At 49.2% G+C, this 11,969-nt stretch overlaps 5 protein-coding genes across 5 annotated transcripts; 4 read left to right on the top strand and 1 right to left on the bottom strand.

Moving 5' to 3' along the window:
* Positions 1-50: 50 nt before the first annotated feature.
* Positions 51-924, top strand: BT62DRAFT_961992 (breast carcinoma amplified sequence 2; the record flags this gene model as incomplete). Its single annotated transcript, XM_043188618.1, has 4 exons — positions 51-224; positions 279-448; positions 498-651; positions 704-924. 4 exons carry the CDS (start codon positions 51-53, stop codon positions 851-853), a joined length of 648 nt encoding a protein of 215 aa, XP_043043746.1. The 3' UTR covers positions 854-924.
* On the top strand, positions 901-6,363 carry BT62DRAFT_1072351 (uncharacterized protein). Its single transcript, XM_043178845.1, has 7 exons — positions 901-957; positions 1,053-1,528; positions 1,582-1,977; positions 2,028-2,161; positions 2,218-3,354; positions 3,405-5,195; positions 5,247-6,363. Exons 2-7 carry the CDS (start codon positions 1,105-1,107, stop codon positions 6,186-6,188), a joined length of 4,824 nt encoding a protein of 1,607 aa, XP_043043747.1. The 5' UTR covers positions 901-957; positions 1,053-1,104; the 3' UTR covers positions 6,189-6,363.
* Positions 6,284-8,070, bottom strand: BT62DRAFT_927567 (succinyl-CoA synthetase beta chain, SSC-beta). Its single transcript, XM_043185285.1, has 10 exons — positions 8,014-8,070; positions 7,899-7,967; positions 7,779-7,851; positions 7,627-7,726; positions 7,487-7,577; positions 7,094-7,440; positions 6,805-7,044; positions 6,665-6,753; positions 6,501-6,615; positions 6,284-6,451 (listed from the first exon to the last, which is right to left on the bottom strand). Exons 1-10 carry the CDS (start codon positions 8,050-8,052, stop codon positions 6,367-6,369), a joined length of 1,248 nt encoding a protein of 415 aa, XP_043043748.1. The 5' UTR covers positions 8,053-8,070; the 3' UTR covers positions 6,284-6,366.
* A 422-nt stretch (positions 8,071-8,492) lies between these two features.
* Positions 8,493-9,439, top strand: BT62DRAFT_927569 (uncharacterized protein). Its single transcript, XM_043185286.1, has 6 exons — positions 8,493-8,697; positions 8,751-9,010; positions 9,066-9,107; positions 9,161-9,184; positions 9,233-9,287; positions 9,336-9,439. The coding sequence occupies exons 1-6, from the start codon at positions 8,514-8,516 to the stop codon at positions 9,368-9,370; spliced, it is 600 nt and encodes a 199-aa protein (XP_043043749.1). The 5' UTR covers positions 8,493-8,513; the 3' UTR covers positions 9,371-9,439.
* Positions 9,440-9,488: 49 nt separating this feature from the next.
* Positions 9,489-11,923, top strand: BT62DRAFT_943076 (histone deacetylase). Its single transcript, XM_043187861.1, has 12 exons — positions 9,489-9,688; positions 9,745-9,797; positions 9,849-9,924; positions 9,986-10,103; positions 10,161-10,235; positions 10,299-10,406; positions 10,452-10,482; positions 10,535-10,676; positions 10,729-10,821; positions 10,873-11,122; positions 11,172-11,339; positions 11,399-11,923. The coding sequence occupies exons 1-12, from the start codon at positions 9,647-9,649 to the stop codon at positions 11,851-11,853; spliced, it is 1,611 nt and encodes a 536-aa protein (XP_043043750.1). The 5' UTR covers positions 9,489-9,646; the 3' UTR covers positions 11,854-11,923.
* Positions 11,924-11,969: the final 46 nt, after the last annotated feature.

Here is an 11,969-nt window from a genome sequence, read left to right on the forward strand (position 1 = left end):
AATCGAATTTCCATTTTTGTCACCGGACCTCTCCTTTACACCTATTCACAATGACGGATTCGTCCACGGCTTCCGTTGAAATCTACGACTCGCTACCCTACTACGATGATGACCTTGAAAAATTTCCTCCTCTTAGACAGATGGTGGAACAAGAATTCGCGCGACAATTAAAGCCACCAACCTCTGTTCATTCACGCCTGCCTCCACCATATGAACTTTTTTCGGTATATATATCACATTTGCGACTTTGGAACTTTGGTGTCTCAATTTTTTGGCAGAAGAATCCATTGCTCAAAGCAGAACTTGAACGCGTCGAGTCGCATCAGCCATTTCCTTCCCTTGACACTCTGCGATATCAACTGCCGACACCTTCATTGCCCGGCACAGACGATGAATGGCAAGCGGCGATACAAAATACTCGTTCTCAGCTGGAACACCAACGTCTACGGTACGCCGTGTGACTGCCATAGGTACCACACCACCGATAATCATTTTAGGCAAACCAACATGACTCTACTACAAACATATGGGTCGAACGCATGGCGAACGCAAAACTACCTTCTCGAGAATACTGCCAAGCAGGTAGAACAGGCGTTGGAGGAGCTGAAGGAGCTGACAGTGGAAGTAAACCGTAGCCGTAAAAATAACCAGGTAATGGAATCTCCTTCATCTTCTTGGACTGCTTGCTGAAGCACTTATCTAGTCTGAATTGGGCAACCAGCTGACATCGCTGGAAACTCGGTGGACAGACCTCATATCAAATGTGCTACAGATAGAGATGGCCAATGTTGCGCTGGATGCTGAGATAGATCGACTAAATAGGAGAGAAGCTGAATTAGCTGAGATGACATGATATTTTTCGTACTCTACTTTTAGCAGCTTGTAATTCTAACAATGACAAACCCATTCCCCCGTTGATTCGGTTTTAGTCTTGATCATTTCTGGAGATCCTACCGGGTGAGTTCGTCGTCGTGTACGTTGTCGAGCTACACAACGTCGCAGCTTGGCACCACCGTTTCTTTCCTCGTTAGTCATATCTCACACTCGGCTAGGTACTCTTCTGGTACAGGCGCATCCAGCATTTCAGCGTCTCGTGACGCGTCTATGGCTAATACCGACAACGAAGAACCAGTCATATCTGAGTCGTTTCCAAAGGAGACGCATGCATCCAATTCTATCTCTCAAGGGCCAGCTTTGACCGAGGATTCTCCAAGTATTCAGGATGTCTCCGCCAGTAAATCACTGGTCAATCCGTCCCCAGAACCGCCTGCAGGAGAACCAAGCTCCAGCAAGGAATTCCTAAGTGCAAAAGTGACTGCAGGACCAAACGGAGATGCATCTTCTGCCCTCAATTCCTTACGCCCTAACCTCGCACCGTTGCCTTCAAATGGCACTACGGCTGCGCCTCACCCGAAACGATTCAGTGCTGTGAATATCAGCAAGAAGTTCCTCGAAAAGAACTCTTTGCCAGCCCCAAATTCTATGGCTTCGTCATCTTCTTCACAAGCAAAGTCAGGAGGGTCGGCTGGTGCGCAATGCCTGTTTTGCTATGAAATGAAACACTTATACATTCTGCCATAGCAAGGCCCTCCGTGCAATCTTCATATCCGCACTCGAGACTAGTCACTGCTAAGCTTACCGCAGCACCTCAGCCCTCAACAACCACCGGTCCTGGTTGGTCACGACCTTCCTCTGTGGCACCCGGCCTTCAACCTACACCTACCCCCAATGGCATCGCAACGCAGTCATCATCCTCATCGCAGCCCAAGGGGCCAGCTACTTCTGCACCTGGTCCACCGCAGCTTCCACACGCGGGAATGGTGATTCAACCCCAGCCCCGAGCAGCCACCCAAATTTCACAGACGGACGGGATGACAAGCGGAAAGTCGGTTTGGGGAAATCTCAGAAGCAGCAATTCCTTACCTTCGGGAGTGCGCGTTCAGAGTGAATTCCCGACGGCGGCAGAGGTCGCCCAAGGTTCGTCACTTGCTCATAATTCTCTTCACCGAAATGTAACGTGTTTGAAGTGTCTCGCAAGGCTAAGGGGATGGACGGGAAAGAATCCACCGAAGTCTCAGAGGCACATAAACAGGCAAGGTTGGAGGAAGCTGATACGTTTCGAGGTGTGCATCTTGATCCAAATGCTCACCATTGGGATGAAGTTCGTGTTGACGTCTCTCAGCATAAAATATCATTCCACTAAACTGGATTCATTAGATGGAAGAGGATGATGACAATTTCTTGGACGGTGTCATCGAATTCGGTGATGGACGACAATACAAAGTCGATACGGCAGAAACTCCACCAACGAACCCGCCGACACCGTCATTAAACGGCTCCAGAGAACCTTCTCGAACCAGTCCAAGGCGAGAACGTGAAGCTTCAATTGGAAGATCCAACTTCTCTGTTCGTAAAGAAGAGAGATTTGCCGATGATTTCGACCGAAGTTGGCCAAAGAGTTCTTCGCTTTCATCTGTAGGAGCACCCTATTCTGGTCCAAGTGGGGGGTCTATCGTCAGTCCGACTTCTCCAGGCAGTACCGTTCATGTGTCTCAATCTGGACAAGAGAGTGGGCGAGTGCTTTTCAACGAACGTTCGAATAGACTAGAACCGTACAGCAGCTCTCACCGACAGGGACAAACCTCTTACCCCTTGAAAAAAGTTCATTCTGATGCTCCCGTTCTAGAGACTAAGACATCCAGAGAAGCGTCGTCGTCTTCGAACAGCAACGTTCAGCTACTTCAGAAGGGCGGCGAGCGTGGTCGTGCGCATATGGGTATTCCAGGTTCGGGTACTTTTGACAGGCAACGGGACTATTCTCGCAGGGATGGGTCATGGATGGGTCACGTACCCCCCAGCCCACGGTCAGCATTCTCTCAGGCAGGTTCTGTGAACGGAAGCGAAATCCGTGGGCGTCGTCTGTCAAATATGGGACCACCCCCTCCTCCAGGTTCAGGATCAAGGGACTTCGGCCAACGGCAGTCAACTCCTCATTACCCTATTCATTCGTATAATGCAAGTCAAGCAGGTATGCCATCTCGTGAGTCGAGGTTTCCTCCCGGCCCTCCATCTTCGTCAAGTGCTGCTTCCGTTCGGCATCCTTCCCAATCTCCAGTGCTTTCTCATGCGTCTTCTGCCGTTGTTTCGTCTGGCGTTGAGCCTAGCGCCGCCCAACTGACTGGGCCAGATATTGATGAGCTCAGAAAAGACGTGATGCAGAGTGCCGCAGCCAGAGCCAAACAACGTCGGCAACAGGAGGAGGAAGAAAGGGAAAAAGAGAAGGAGCGAGCACGGCGCAAGGCTGCAGAGCTTGCGAACGAAGCTAAACCAAAGACGGATTCAGAAGCTATCAAGGTTGAATAACTCCTTTTCACAGCGACTAGCGACTGACCTAGTTTCTACAGGAGCATGAAATCATTGCTGTCATTGAAGATGCAATTAAATCAGTTGATATTGCAGCTCTTTCTGTCGATTCGACGAAGCCTTCGGCTTCAGAGAAGACACCAATGCAACGACTACCTTCTTTGAAAGGCCTGGATAGAACACGGCTACCAGTGTCCAGACGACTGTCAATGTCTTCCAGCATTTCGGGCCCCGCCCCAGCAGCTTTAACTGCATCGTGGCGAAGCCATGTTACTCCTTTACCTCCCCCTTCAATGTTGCTACCTGCGACCACTAGCCGGAATGCTCAGACAGTTCAAACCCACGGACCTTCTTTTGTTTCCGCTCTAGAACATGTGCAAATTCTCGCAGAAGACTCCGAAGCAGATCTTGAAGTCATCGAATTTTCTGATATGGGCAAATTTGTCGGACTTCCCGATCCTCTTGAACCTAAAAGTGATCCAAGCCGACTGCCACTATCAAAACCATCGCGACCTGTCGCCAGTGATTTCTTCGACGACAGACCAGGCGACTTCGAAACTCCTTCATCGTCAAAGGCCGATATGGATACTTGGAGACGAAGAGGGTCCTTAGAAGGGAAAGGCGGCAAAGATGCGGCGGGAGCGTCCACGCATCCAAGTTTATCGACACCCTCACCGATGCAACAAACGCATCTGGCACCTTCAGAAATGGCCTCATCCACTCAGTCCGTTTCAGCGCAGACATCCCCCAGTAAATCATCCAAATATCAGTGTTACAACCAAGCCACGATGTCAGCCCTTGACGACGCCATGTCTCGTATCAAAGGAGCATTGGATGTTATGCAGGCTAGTGATAAAGATGTTTCAGTGCAGCTCCAGCTTGAACAGGAACCAGAAGCAGAACCAAAGAGGCCTTCTCCACCGGCACAACCGATAAGTCCTTCGGACTCGAAGACGGCCAAGGAGAGATGGATCCCACCTGCATTGCGACCTCGACACCTTGATGTAGAGCCGCGAGAAAATTTCCATTCCACAGCGCCAGAACCTCCGCGGTCACCAAAACCTGCTTGGAATGCCTTTACAGTTAAGTTGCCCAAGACGTCAATAGTAAGGGAGGCTATTAGCAAGAAACAGTTATCTCACCTTGCCAGAGTATTCCCTGTCCGGTGGGACATTCTATCCTTTGATCCACCCGTAGAAGGGATGAGTCGTCGCGATTTCACAGTGATCGATGTTCTATATCGCAAACAACCTACATACAAAGGGAAGAATAAGTTCAGGGTCGTTCTTCCCAGAGCTGGCGCGCATCTACAAATGTCCAAGGAGAGCAACCATTTGGGTTCGAAAGGGAACGGCGGCGGCGCGTTTGGAAAACCTACTATGGCTGATGGTGCCTCAACGTGGAGAAAGCCCGAATCATCACCCTTGCCTACGAATGCCCTTCCAGGACCTCCATCCTCTATCGTGGTACCATCTGAATCGCCTTTGGCCAACTCTTCGTCTCTTGCGCCTTCAGTGAAAGGGGACGTGTCGCGGATCAAGCCACAACCGAAGATGCCTGCTGGGACGTCGGTAGCTTTCTATCGTGATTCTCAAGTATTAGACGCGGGCATCGATGTGAAGCCTCTCGTCAACTTCATCGTTACAAGTGAGCTGGAGGAACCACGGCTACCGACAAAGGATGGTTCAATGGCAGGAGCAAGTCGCGCTTTGAATGATTCTCGGCCTGATGGTGTTGCAAACGCATCCATTGAGCAACATATTCCAAGAACAGATACAACGCCAGCATCGTCATCGAGCCTCATTCAAACTGGCAACACCCCGGACGATTTGGTAAGTTTCGCAACTCATTTGGATCTCGTTATATTAATTTTTGCCTTTCAGTCAGACCTGTCTTCAATAGCGCCGCCTTCTCAGCCATCCAGTTCTTGGAGCAGATCTTCACTGAATATGTCAGGCCGAGGTCCTGACCCCGAGCATCTGAAGGCGGTGTGGTCGCAAACTTCCAACATGGCTGAATTGCATCCCGTGAACTCCCTTGAAGGTATCGCCGACGATCCGGTCCCTTTCACTCTTCAAGACGTCAAGTCGGAAGATGGAGCGACTCCCCCCCCAACATCATCTTCTGGGCCTTCCCGCATGTCCTTGCATGATGTTACTCGTGCCTTCCAACAAGTTCCACCGACCTCTGGCTCTACTAACCACAAGCTGACCATATCACCTCCCACTACGTCCGCACCCGTTGCACGTCCAGCTCCGAATTTCGGGTATGCGATGTCGTTGCCAACATCGAATCAAAATATGCGGGCTCCCTACCCTCCGTATGGCTCTCCGATGATGAGCCACTCACCAGCACCCGTCGTATATTCACATCCGATAACGAATAGTCCTGTTCCCAGCCGGATGCAGGTCAGCGGACAGACACCGCTGTATGGACAACCCGCTGTATGGATGCCGTTACCTGCTCCCGCAACGACCCAGGCTCACGGCGCAATGATGAGGCCCGTTCCGTCCCCTTATCCACCGCAGCTAATGGCGTATTCCCCAAGTGCTCAGCCAATGTACCTACCCGTCGTGCCGAATATGCAGAGCCCGCCTCAACAAAATTCCGCCTCCAACCGTGGGAGAAGCATGTCAATGATGATGAGCCCCGGAATCCCACACGCCTCTCCGAATATGTACGGGAGTCCGGTGATGATGGCTTCGCCTGCTCGGAATCAAATGAGAAATGACAATAGTCAAACTCATCCTCCACCGACGCATCATCCGCCAACGAGTACATATGCTCCGGTACCTTCGACTTCTTTCATGCGGCCATCCTGGTGAACTTTACTTTGATACTTTTAACATACTTGCTTCAGTGGTATATATATCATTCAATTTTATACTTTCCGATGCCTTATTTTGAACAGCACCAACAATGCTAACAAGAGTATATTAAGTTGGAAAAAATTGCATTGATAGATGTGATATTCGTAATGTGCAAAAGACAGGTAGAAGGAATCTAAACAGCAACCTTCACAGCGTACTCGGCGGCTTCGTCTAATTGGTCGAAGGCGACAATTTTGAGGCCCGAGTTCTTGATCATTCTGCAGCGGAGATAAGCTGCATGAGGCAAGTGCGATCATTTGGACGTACTCTTTGGCTTCTGTTTCCTTGGTACCTTTCAGTCTCACGACCAATGGGATTTTCATAGCAAGCTCCTTGGTGGCCTTGATAACACCCTCAGCAATGTAGTCACATCTCATGATACCTGGTAGACGTGATCAATATAACATCAACACAGTATAGGAGTGAACTACCTCCGAATATGTTAATGAATATGCTCTTCACTTTGGGATCAGCGAGTAGGAGCTCGAATGCCTTCTTCACGGTATCAGGTGTTGCTCCTCTGCAGACATTAAGATGAACACAGCTCTTGGTGACGACAACTGAGTCTTACCCTCCGACATCAAGGAAGTTGGCAGGGTTACCTCCGTGTAGAGAGAGCACATCCATGGTGGCCATTGCCAAACCAGCGCCATTGACCAAGCAGCCAATGTTTCCATCTAGCTTGATGAAGTTAAGGTTAGCCTTCTGTGCTTCGACCTCTGACGCCTCTTCTTGCGAAATGTCCCGGAGAGCAAATATGTCGCGTTGACGGAACTCGGCGTTGTCGTCAAAGCCGAATTTGGCATCCATACTGAGGGATAATTAGGACATCTGATAATGAGAAGAGATCCCGAGTATACCATAGAACTTGGCCGTCTTTGGTTAGGGCCATGGGGTTAATTTCTATCTGGGTCGCATCCTTGTCTTTGAAGATCTTGTAAAGGTTGATGAATATGCCTGCTGCTTCCTGTTGAGCTCCTTCCTTGAATCCGAGCTTCTTGGCAATTTCAAGAGCGGCTGAAGAAGTAAGACCCTCCTTGAAGGGGATAGGTGTCGTGATAATGGCAGAAGGATCTTTCGCTGCCACCTCTTCGATATTCATGCCTCCCTGCGATGACGCAACGAGGACAACACCCTGGGAGACACGGTCGTTAAGGACCGCAACATAGTACTCGTGCGCGGGATCACGGCGTTCCGCTAGCATCACCTGTCCGGGTGTAAGTGGGGATTCGACACGACGTTCCGAGACTTACAGCGTTGCAAACGCGACCACCAGCACCAGTCTGCTTTGTGATGAGCTTTGAGCCCAACATTTTCGAAGCATAGTCCTTGGCCTGTTCGGCGCTGCGCAAAGGATTAGTGTCTGGCATGAACAGTGACGAAGTAGCTCTACCTGCCAACCATGTGCACACCACCTTGAAGTCCAGTGTCGAACTTGCCCTTACCTCTACCGCCAGCCAGAACCTGGGCCTTGATGACTAGCTTGTCGGTACCTATCACGACACTGAGGATATGTCGGAAAAGGGTTAAAGGACGAAGGCTTACCAAAGTTCTTTGCCACCTCAAAGGCTTCCTCGGGGGTTTTTGCAGCGATGCTCTTGGGAGTAGGTATCCCATACTACAGTAGGGTTCGCAGAATGCAAGTGCTGAAGACATAACACGTACCGAATTGAGGAGGTTGACGGACTGGTATTCATGAATGGAAAGGAAACGCCTCTGACCTGCAGATGCAGCCTAGAAGACGTGTCAGATAGCGAGTAAAGTGAGCCAGACGACGTACGCGAGCCAAAGCGCCAGCCTTCCGGACGACGGTGAGCATTTCGGAGGATGTGGTAGACGGAAGAAAGCAGGGAACCCAGGGTAATGGAATTCCAGTTCTTGGCCGGCTTTAATTTGACAAGGCGATGTGGCTGTGCATTTTTTCCATCTTTCAGAGCAACGACGACGGGTCGAGGTCCTTCCATCCCTTCCCAGTCTCTCACCCTCCGCATGCGGGACGGGCAATGCTCTGGAAGACGGAATCCGTCTCTCCTTGAGTTCGGAATGTCTATTTTTTCATTGGGCCTTTCGAAATTTGGTAGCAGGTACAGCAATGTTTTTAGAAATTTGCGATGTATATTTTACTGTCATACCAAGTATAAGCGACATGACCTTCACTTCTCGTTATTCGACCTTTGTATGATGTCCGCTATTTTAACGCGTTCCAACATGCGACTTGAACGTTTTTTTCGGGTATAAAAATGGTACATAATGGTAAATGTGACCTTTGTCTCGTGCAAGATGGAGTCTGAATCATTACCACTCCCTACCATGTCTGTCCTCCAGGATCTCCCTGAAAATGTGGCCCAGCTCTTGTCTGTCTCGAAAATTCTGCTCTCGCAGGCCGTCGATGTCCTCGACAATCACCTCATGTCGGATGAGCAGCTGACCGTCAATTCTCAATACTTGCATGGCTCAACAATAGGCTCGTATTTTTACCAGAACTAGTCTCTGCTCATCCGTATTGATTTTACGCAGGAAAACATATTCGACACGCGAGAGATCATTTTGAGCTACTCCTCGCATGCATTGCGACACCTCCTCCATATGTCCTCTGCTATGACACAAGGAGCCGCAATACCCCCATGGAAAGCAGTCGCTCAGCAGCAAGGGAGTCTCTGCTAGAAACTATTCGTCTTCTGGAAGAAAAAGTGCCCACTGTCGATTTTCAGGCCCCAATAACGCTCAATGCCGTTACCCCACACATGCAGACCTTTGAAACGACATTCGGAAGAGAGGTAAGTGATTGGTTATATCGCCATCGCCCAACATATCTCATCCCATATATTGTAGCTATGGTTTGCAGGGCTGCACTGCATTCATCACTGGTCAGTAGTAAGTCCTTTCTGTTTTTATGTCACTGCCAAAAAGGCTCATGTTGCTTCCAGGTCAGGGTGATGGCAGGAGAGCTGGTGAGTGTCACTTTTCTGGACTCTGCAGAGACATTGACCTTCTCTCAGGGTATCAAATTATCAGATGATTTTGGCTTTGCCCCTTCGACCCTTCTTTACCAAGGCAGGTGATCCACCGTACCCGTGGGCCTCTGTTGACTGAGCTTAACAGACCGCGTGGCGCCTCTAGGCGTGGCCAAGTATTAGATTGTTTCTACACGTTTTTCTTTCGCTTTCTTGTTCTGTTGCAGCTGTATATGAGTAATAAAATTCCGGTTGTACAAGTGATTGACTTGTTGAAATTTGAGAATTGTGACAAATACCGACCCACTTGAACACGAGATCTCAAGCTTAACTGTACACTGCACTTCTTCAGTCGACTGTCACCCTCGCAACAGATCTGGGCATCTCCTGCACCTGTTTACCCTACTCTGCCGACAGCCATTGGCCCTCGATTGGCGAAACACCAAATAAGTATCCAACATGATGACCCCGTTGGACGGCGAAAACCAAAAGAAACGCGTCGTATGTCCTGAGTACTGTGTCAGCCTTCCTTTCTGATAAAGGCCTTCCTTTTTCAGTGCTATTTCTTCGATTCTGATATCGGAGGATTCCATTATGGCCCAGGACATCCGTGAGTGTCTAACCTGAAGAAAACCGATCTCTATCTACACAATATGTCAAGGATGAAGCCGACCAGGATACGAATGTGTCATTCACTTGTCATGAATTATGGACTATATAAGAAAATGGAGATTTTCGTGCGCTATCATGTTGTTTCTCTGCTGCGTCAGTGCTGATTTCTCGACCTCTTCTCTCCAGCGCGCCAAACCCGCTACAAAACGTGAAATGACACAGTTTCACTCGGACGAATACGTCGATTTTCTTAATCGAATATCTCCCAGCAATATGAACTCGTTTATAAAAGAGCAGCATAAATGTTCGTGTTGTTTCTATGCTCATGTCATCTACTATTGCCTGAGTTTGTGTTACACAGACAATGTCGGAGAGGACTGTCCAGTATTTGATGGGTTGTTCGATTACTGTTCAATATCAGCAGGAGGATCTATGGGTTGGTCGCCTTCATTACTGGACCGGGTTCCAGCTGTCTAATGTTCGGCTTGATTTTTCATAGAGGGTGCTGCCCGGCTTAGTCGAGACAAGTGCGATATCGCCGTGAATTGGGCTGGAGGGTTGCATCACGCTAAGAAGAGTGAGGCCAGCGGATTCTGTTACGTGAATGGCAAGTCCTACACTCGCAACTCCTACCGTGACTGACTCTTTCCAGATATCGTGCTGGGTATATTGGAACTATTGAGGCATGCCTTTTTTGTTTCGAAATCACCATCAGCAGCTGAAGCCTACACAAAGGTACCACAATCGAGTCTTGTATATTGATATTGATGCACATCACGGCGACGGTGTGGAAGAAGCATTCTACACTACCGACCGTGTCATGACTTGCAGTTTCCATAAATATGGCGAATTCTTTCCCGGGACAGGTGAATTAAGGGTACGTGTAATACTGTGTCGCGTAAAAAGATCTTTCCTCAACGCGTCCACAGGACATTGGTGTTATGAAGGGCAAATATTATGCTCTCAATTTCCCTCTCCGAGACGGGGTTTCGGATGAGAACTACAAGTCTGTCTTCGAACCTGTAAGTTCTCCTCTAATCATGCGACGCCGGAGTCTCATAGCACGCGTCTAGGTCATAAGACAGGTTATGGAGTCATACAATCCTTCCGCAATAGTGCTGCAGTGTGGTACCGACTCCCTTGCAGGAGACAAACTTGGATGCCTCAATCTCTCTATGCGAGGTCACGCCAACTGCGTAAAATTTGTGAAGTCCTTCAACAAGCCTCTGCTGCTCCTCGGGGGAGGGGGATACACCATGCGCAATGTTAGTCGTGCATGGGCTTACGAAACGGGATTGGCAGCGGGTGTTGAATTAGGACCAGGTGCGTTCGATATCTACCATACAGCTATAAGATGTTGAAACAATTCAAGATATACCTGTTAATGAGTACTACGAATATTTTGGACCAGACTATCAGCTCGATGTCAAGTCATCAAATGCAGACGACCTCAACACCCGTGCATACCTGGACCGTGTCAAACGGATAGTCATGGAAAACCTCAGACATACCGGTGGGCCGCCAAGTGTCCAAATGCAAGGTATAGCTCTTCTGGTTTTCAAGATTGCTGCGCGGAGACCTTATCATGCCTTGCAACAGATATCCCGATGTTACCAATAGATATCGAGATGGATGACTTGAACCGAGATGACGATCTCATCCCGACGGATATACGCCGACCTCAGAGACTGTTAGATGCCCGACGGCAAGCTGACGGTGAGCTGTCGGACTCTGACGATGAAGGAGAGGGTGGCCGAAGGAATCATGCGAGCCATAGAGAGCACAGAAGTAGATCGAGAGAACGAAGTAGCTCGGTGGGGAGAAAGTTCGGAATGCCGAGTGTAGGAATATTAGCTGCGGGCCCGACCGCTGCACACGCCGGTCCGAGTGGACAGACCACTATCGCCAGATTTTTGGCCAGCTCGACGAAAATGGAGGTTGATACGCCTACCTCGGATACAACATCAAATGGTGACAACGAAAATGGAGATAATTCAACAATTCCAATCGAGCAGATGCCTGACGATGCTATGGTAGTTGTGACAGAAGGATAATTTTCTTGTATGTTTATGGACATGTGCTAATGTGTATGTATCTTATAAGCTACCATTACTTAATTTGCTGTCGAAAGTCTTGTGAGTGAGCAAGGCTGTCTAAAAATGCGTTACGC

Source organism: Guyanagaster necrorhizus, assembly GCF_019112545.1.
Source record: "Guyanagaster necrorhizus MCA 3950 unplaced genomic scaffold BT62scaffold_4, whole genome shotgun sequence".
NCBI classification, from domain to species: Eukaryota; Fungi; Basidiomycota; class Agaricomycetes; order Agaricales; family Physalacriaceae; genus Guyanagaster; species Guyanagaster necrorhizus.

Coding starts and splice junctions, on each gene's coding strand:
- BT62DRAFT_943076 (XM_043187861.1), top strand. CDS start 9,647: ATGATGACCCCGTTGGACGGCGAAAACCAAAAGAAACGCGTC. Junction 9,925..9,985: donor ATAAGAAAATGGAGATTTTC/GTGCGCTATCAT, acceptor TCTTCTCTCCAG/CGCGCCAAACCCGCTACAAA. Junction 10,483..10,534: donor GGTATATTGGAACTATTGAG/GCATGCCTTTTT, acceptor GCCTACACAAAG/GTACCACAATCGAGTCTTGT.
- BT62DRAFT_1072351 (XM_043178845.1), top strand. CDS start 1,105: ATGGCTAATACCGACAACGAAGAACCAGTCATATCTGAGTCGTTTCCA. Junction 1,529..1,581: donor AAAGTCAGGAGGGTCGGCTG/GTGCGCAATGCC, acceptor ATTCTGCCATAG/CAAGGCCCTCCGTGCAATCT. Junction 2,162..2,217: donor ATGCTCACCATTGGGATGAA/GTTCGTGTTGAC, acceptor TGGATTCATTAG/ATGGAAGAGGATGATGACAA.
- BT62DRAFT_927567 (XM_043185285.1), bottom strand. CDS start 8,052: ATGCTCACCGTCGTCCGGAAGGCTGGCGCTTTGGCTCGC. Junction 7,578..7,626: donor GGTGTGCACATGGTTGGCAG/GTAGAGCTACTT, acceptor TCCTTTGCGCAG/CGCCGAACAGGCCAAGGACT. Junction 7,441..7,486: donor GTGGTCGCGTTTGCAACGCT/GTAAGTCTCGGA, acceptor ACACCCGGACAG/GTGATGCTAGCGGAACGCCG.
- BT62DRAFT_927569 (XM_043185286.1), top strand. CDS start 8,514: ATGGAGTCTGAATCATTACCACTCCCTACCATGTCTGTCCTCCAGGAT. Junction 9,108..9,160: donor GCATTCATCACTGGTCAGTA/GTAAGTCCTTTC, acceptor TGTTGCTTCCAG/GTCAGGGTGATGGCAGGAGA. Junction 9,288..9,335: donor TTCGACCCTTCTTTACCAAG/GCAGGTGATCCA, acceptor TGAGCTTAACAG/ACCGCGTGGCGCCTCTAGGC.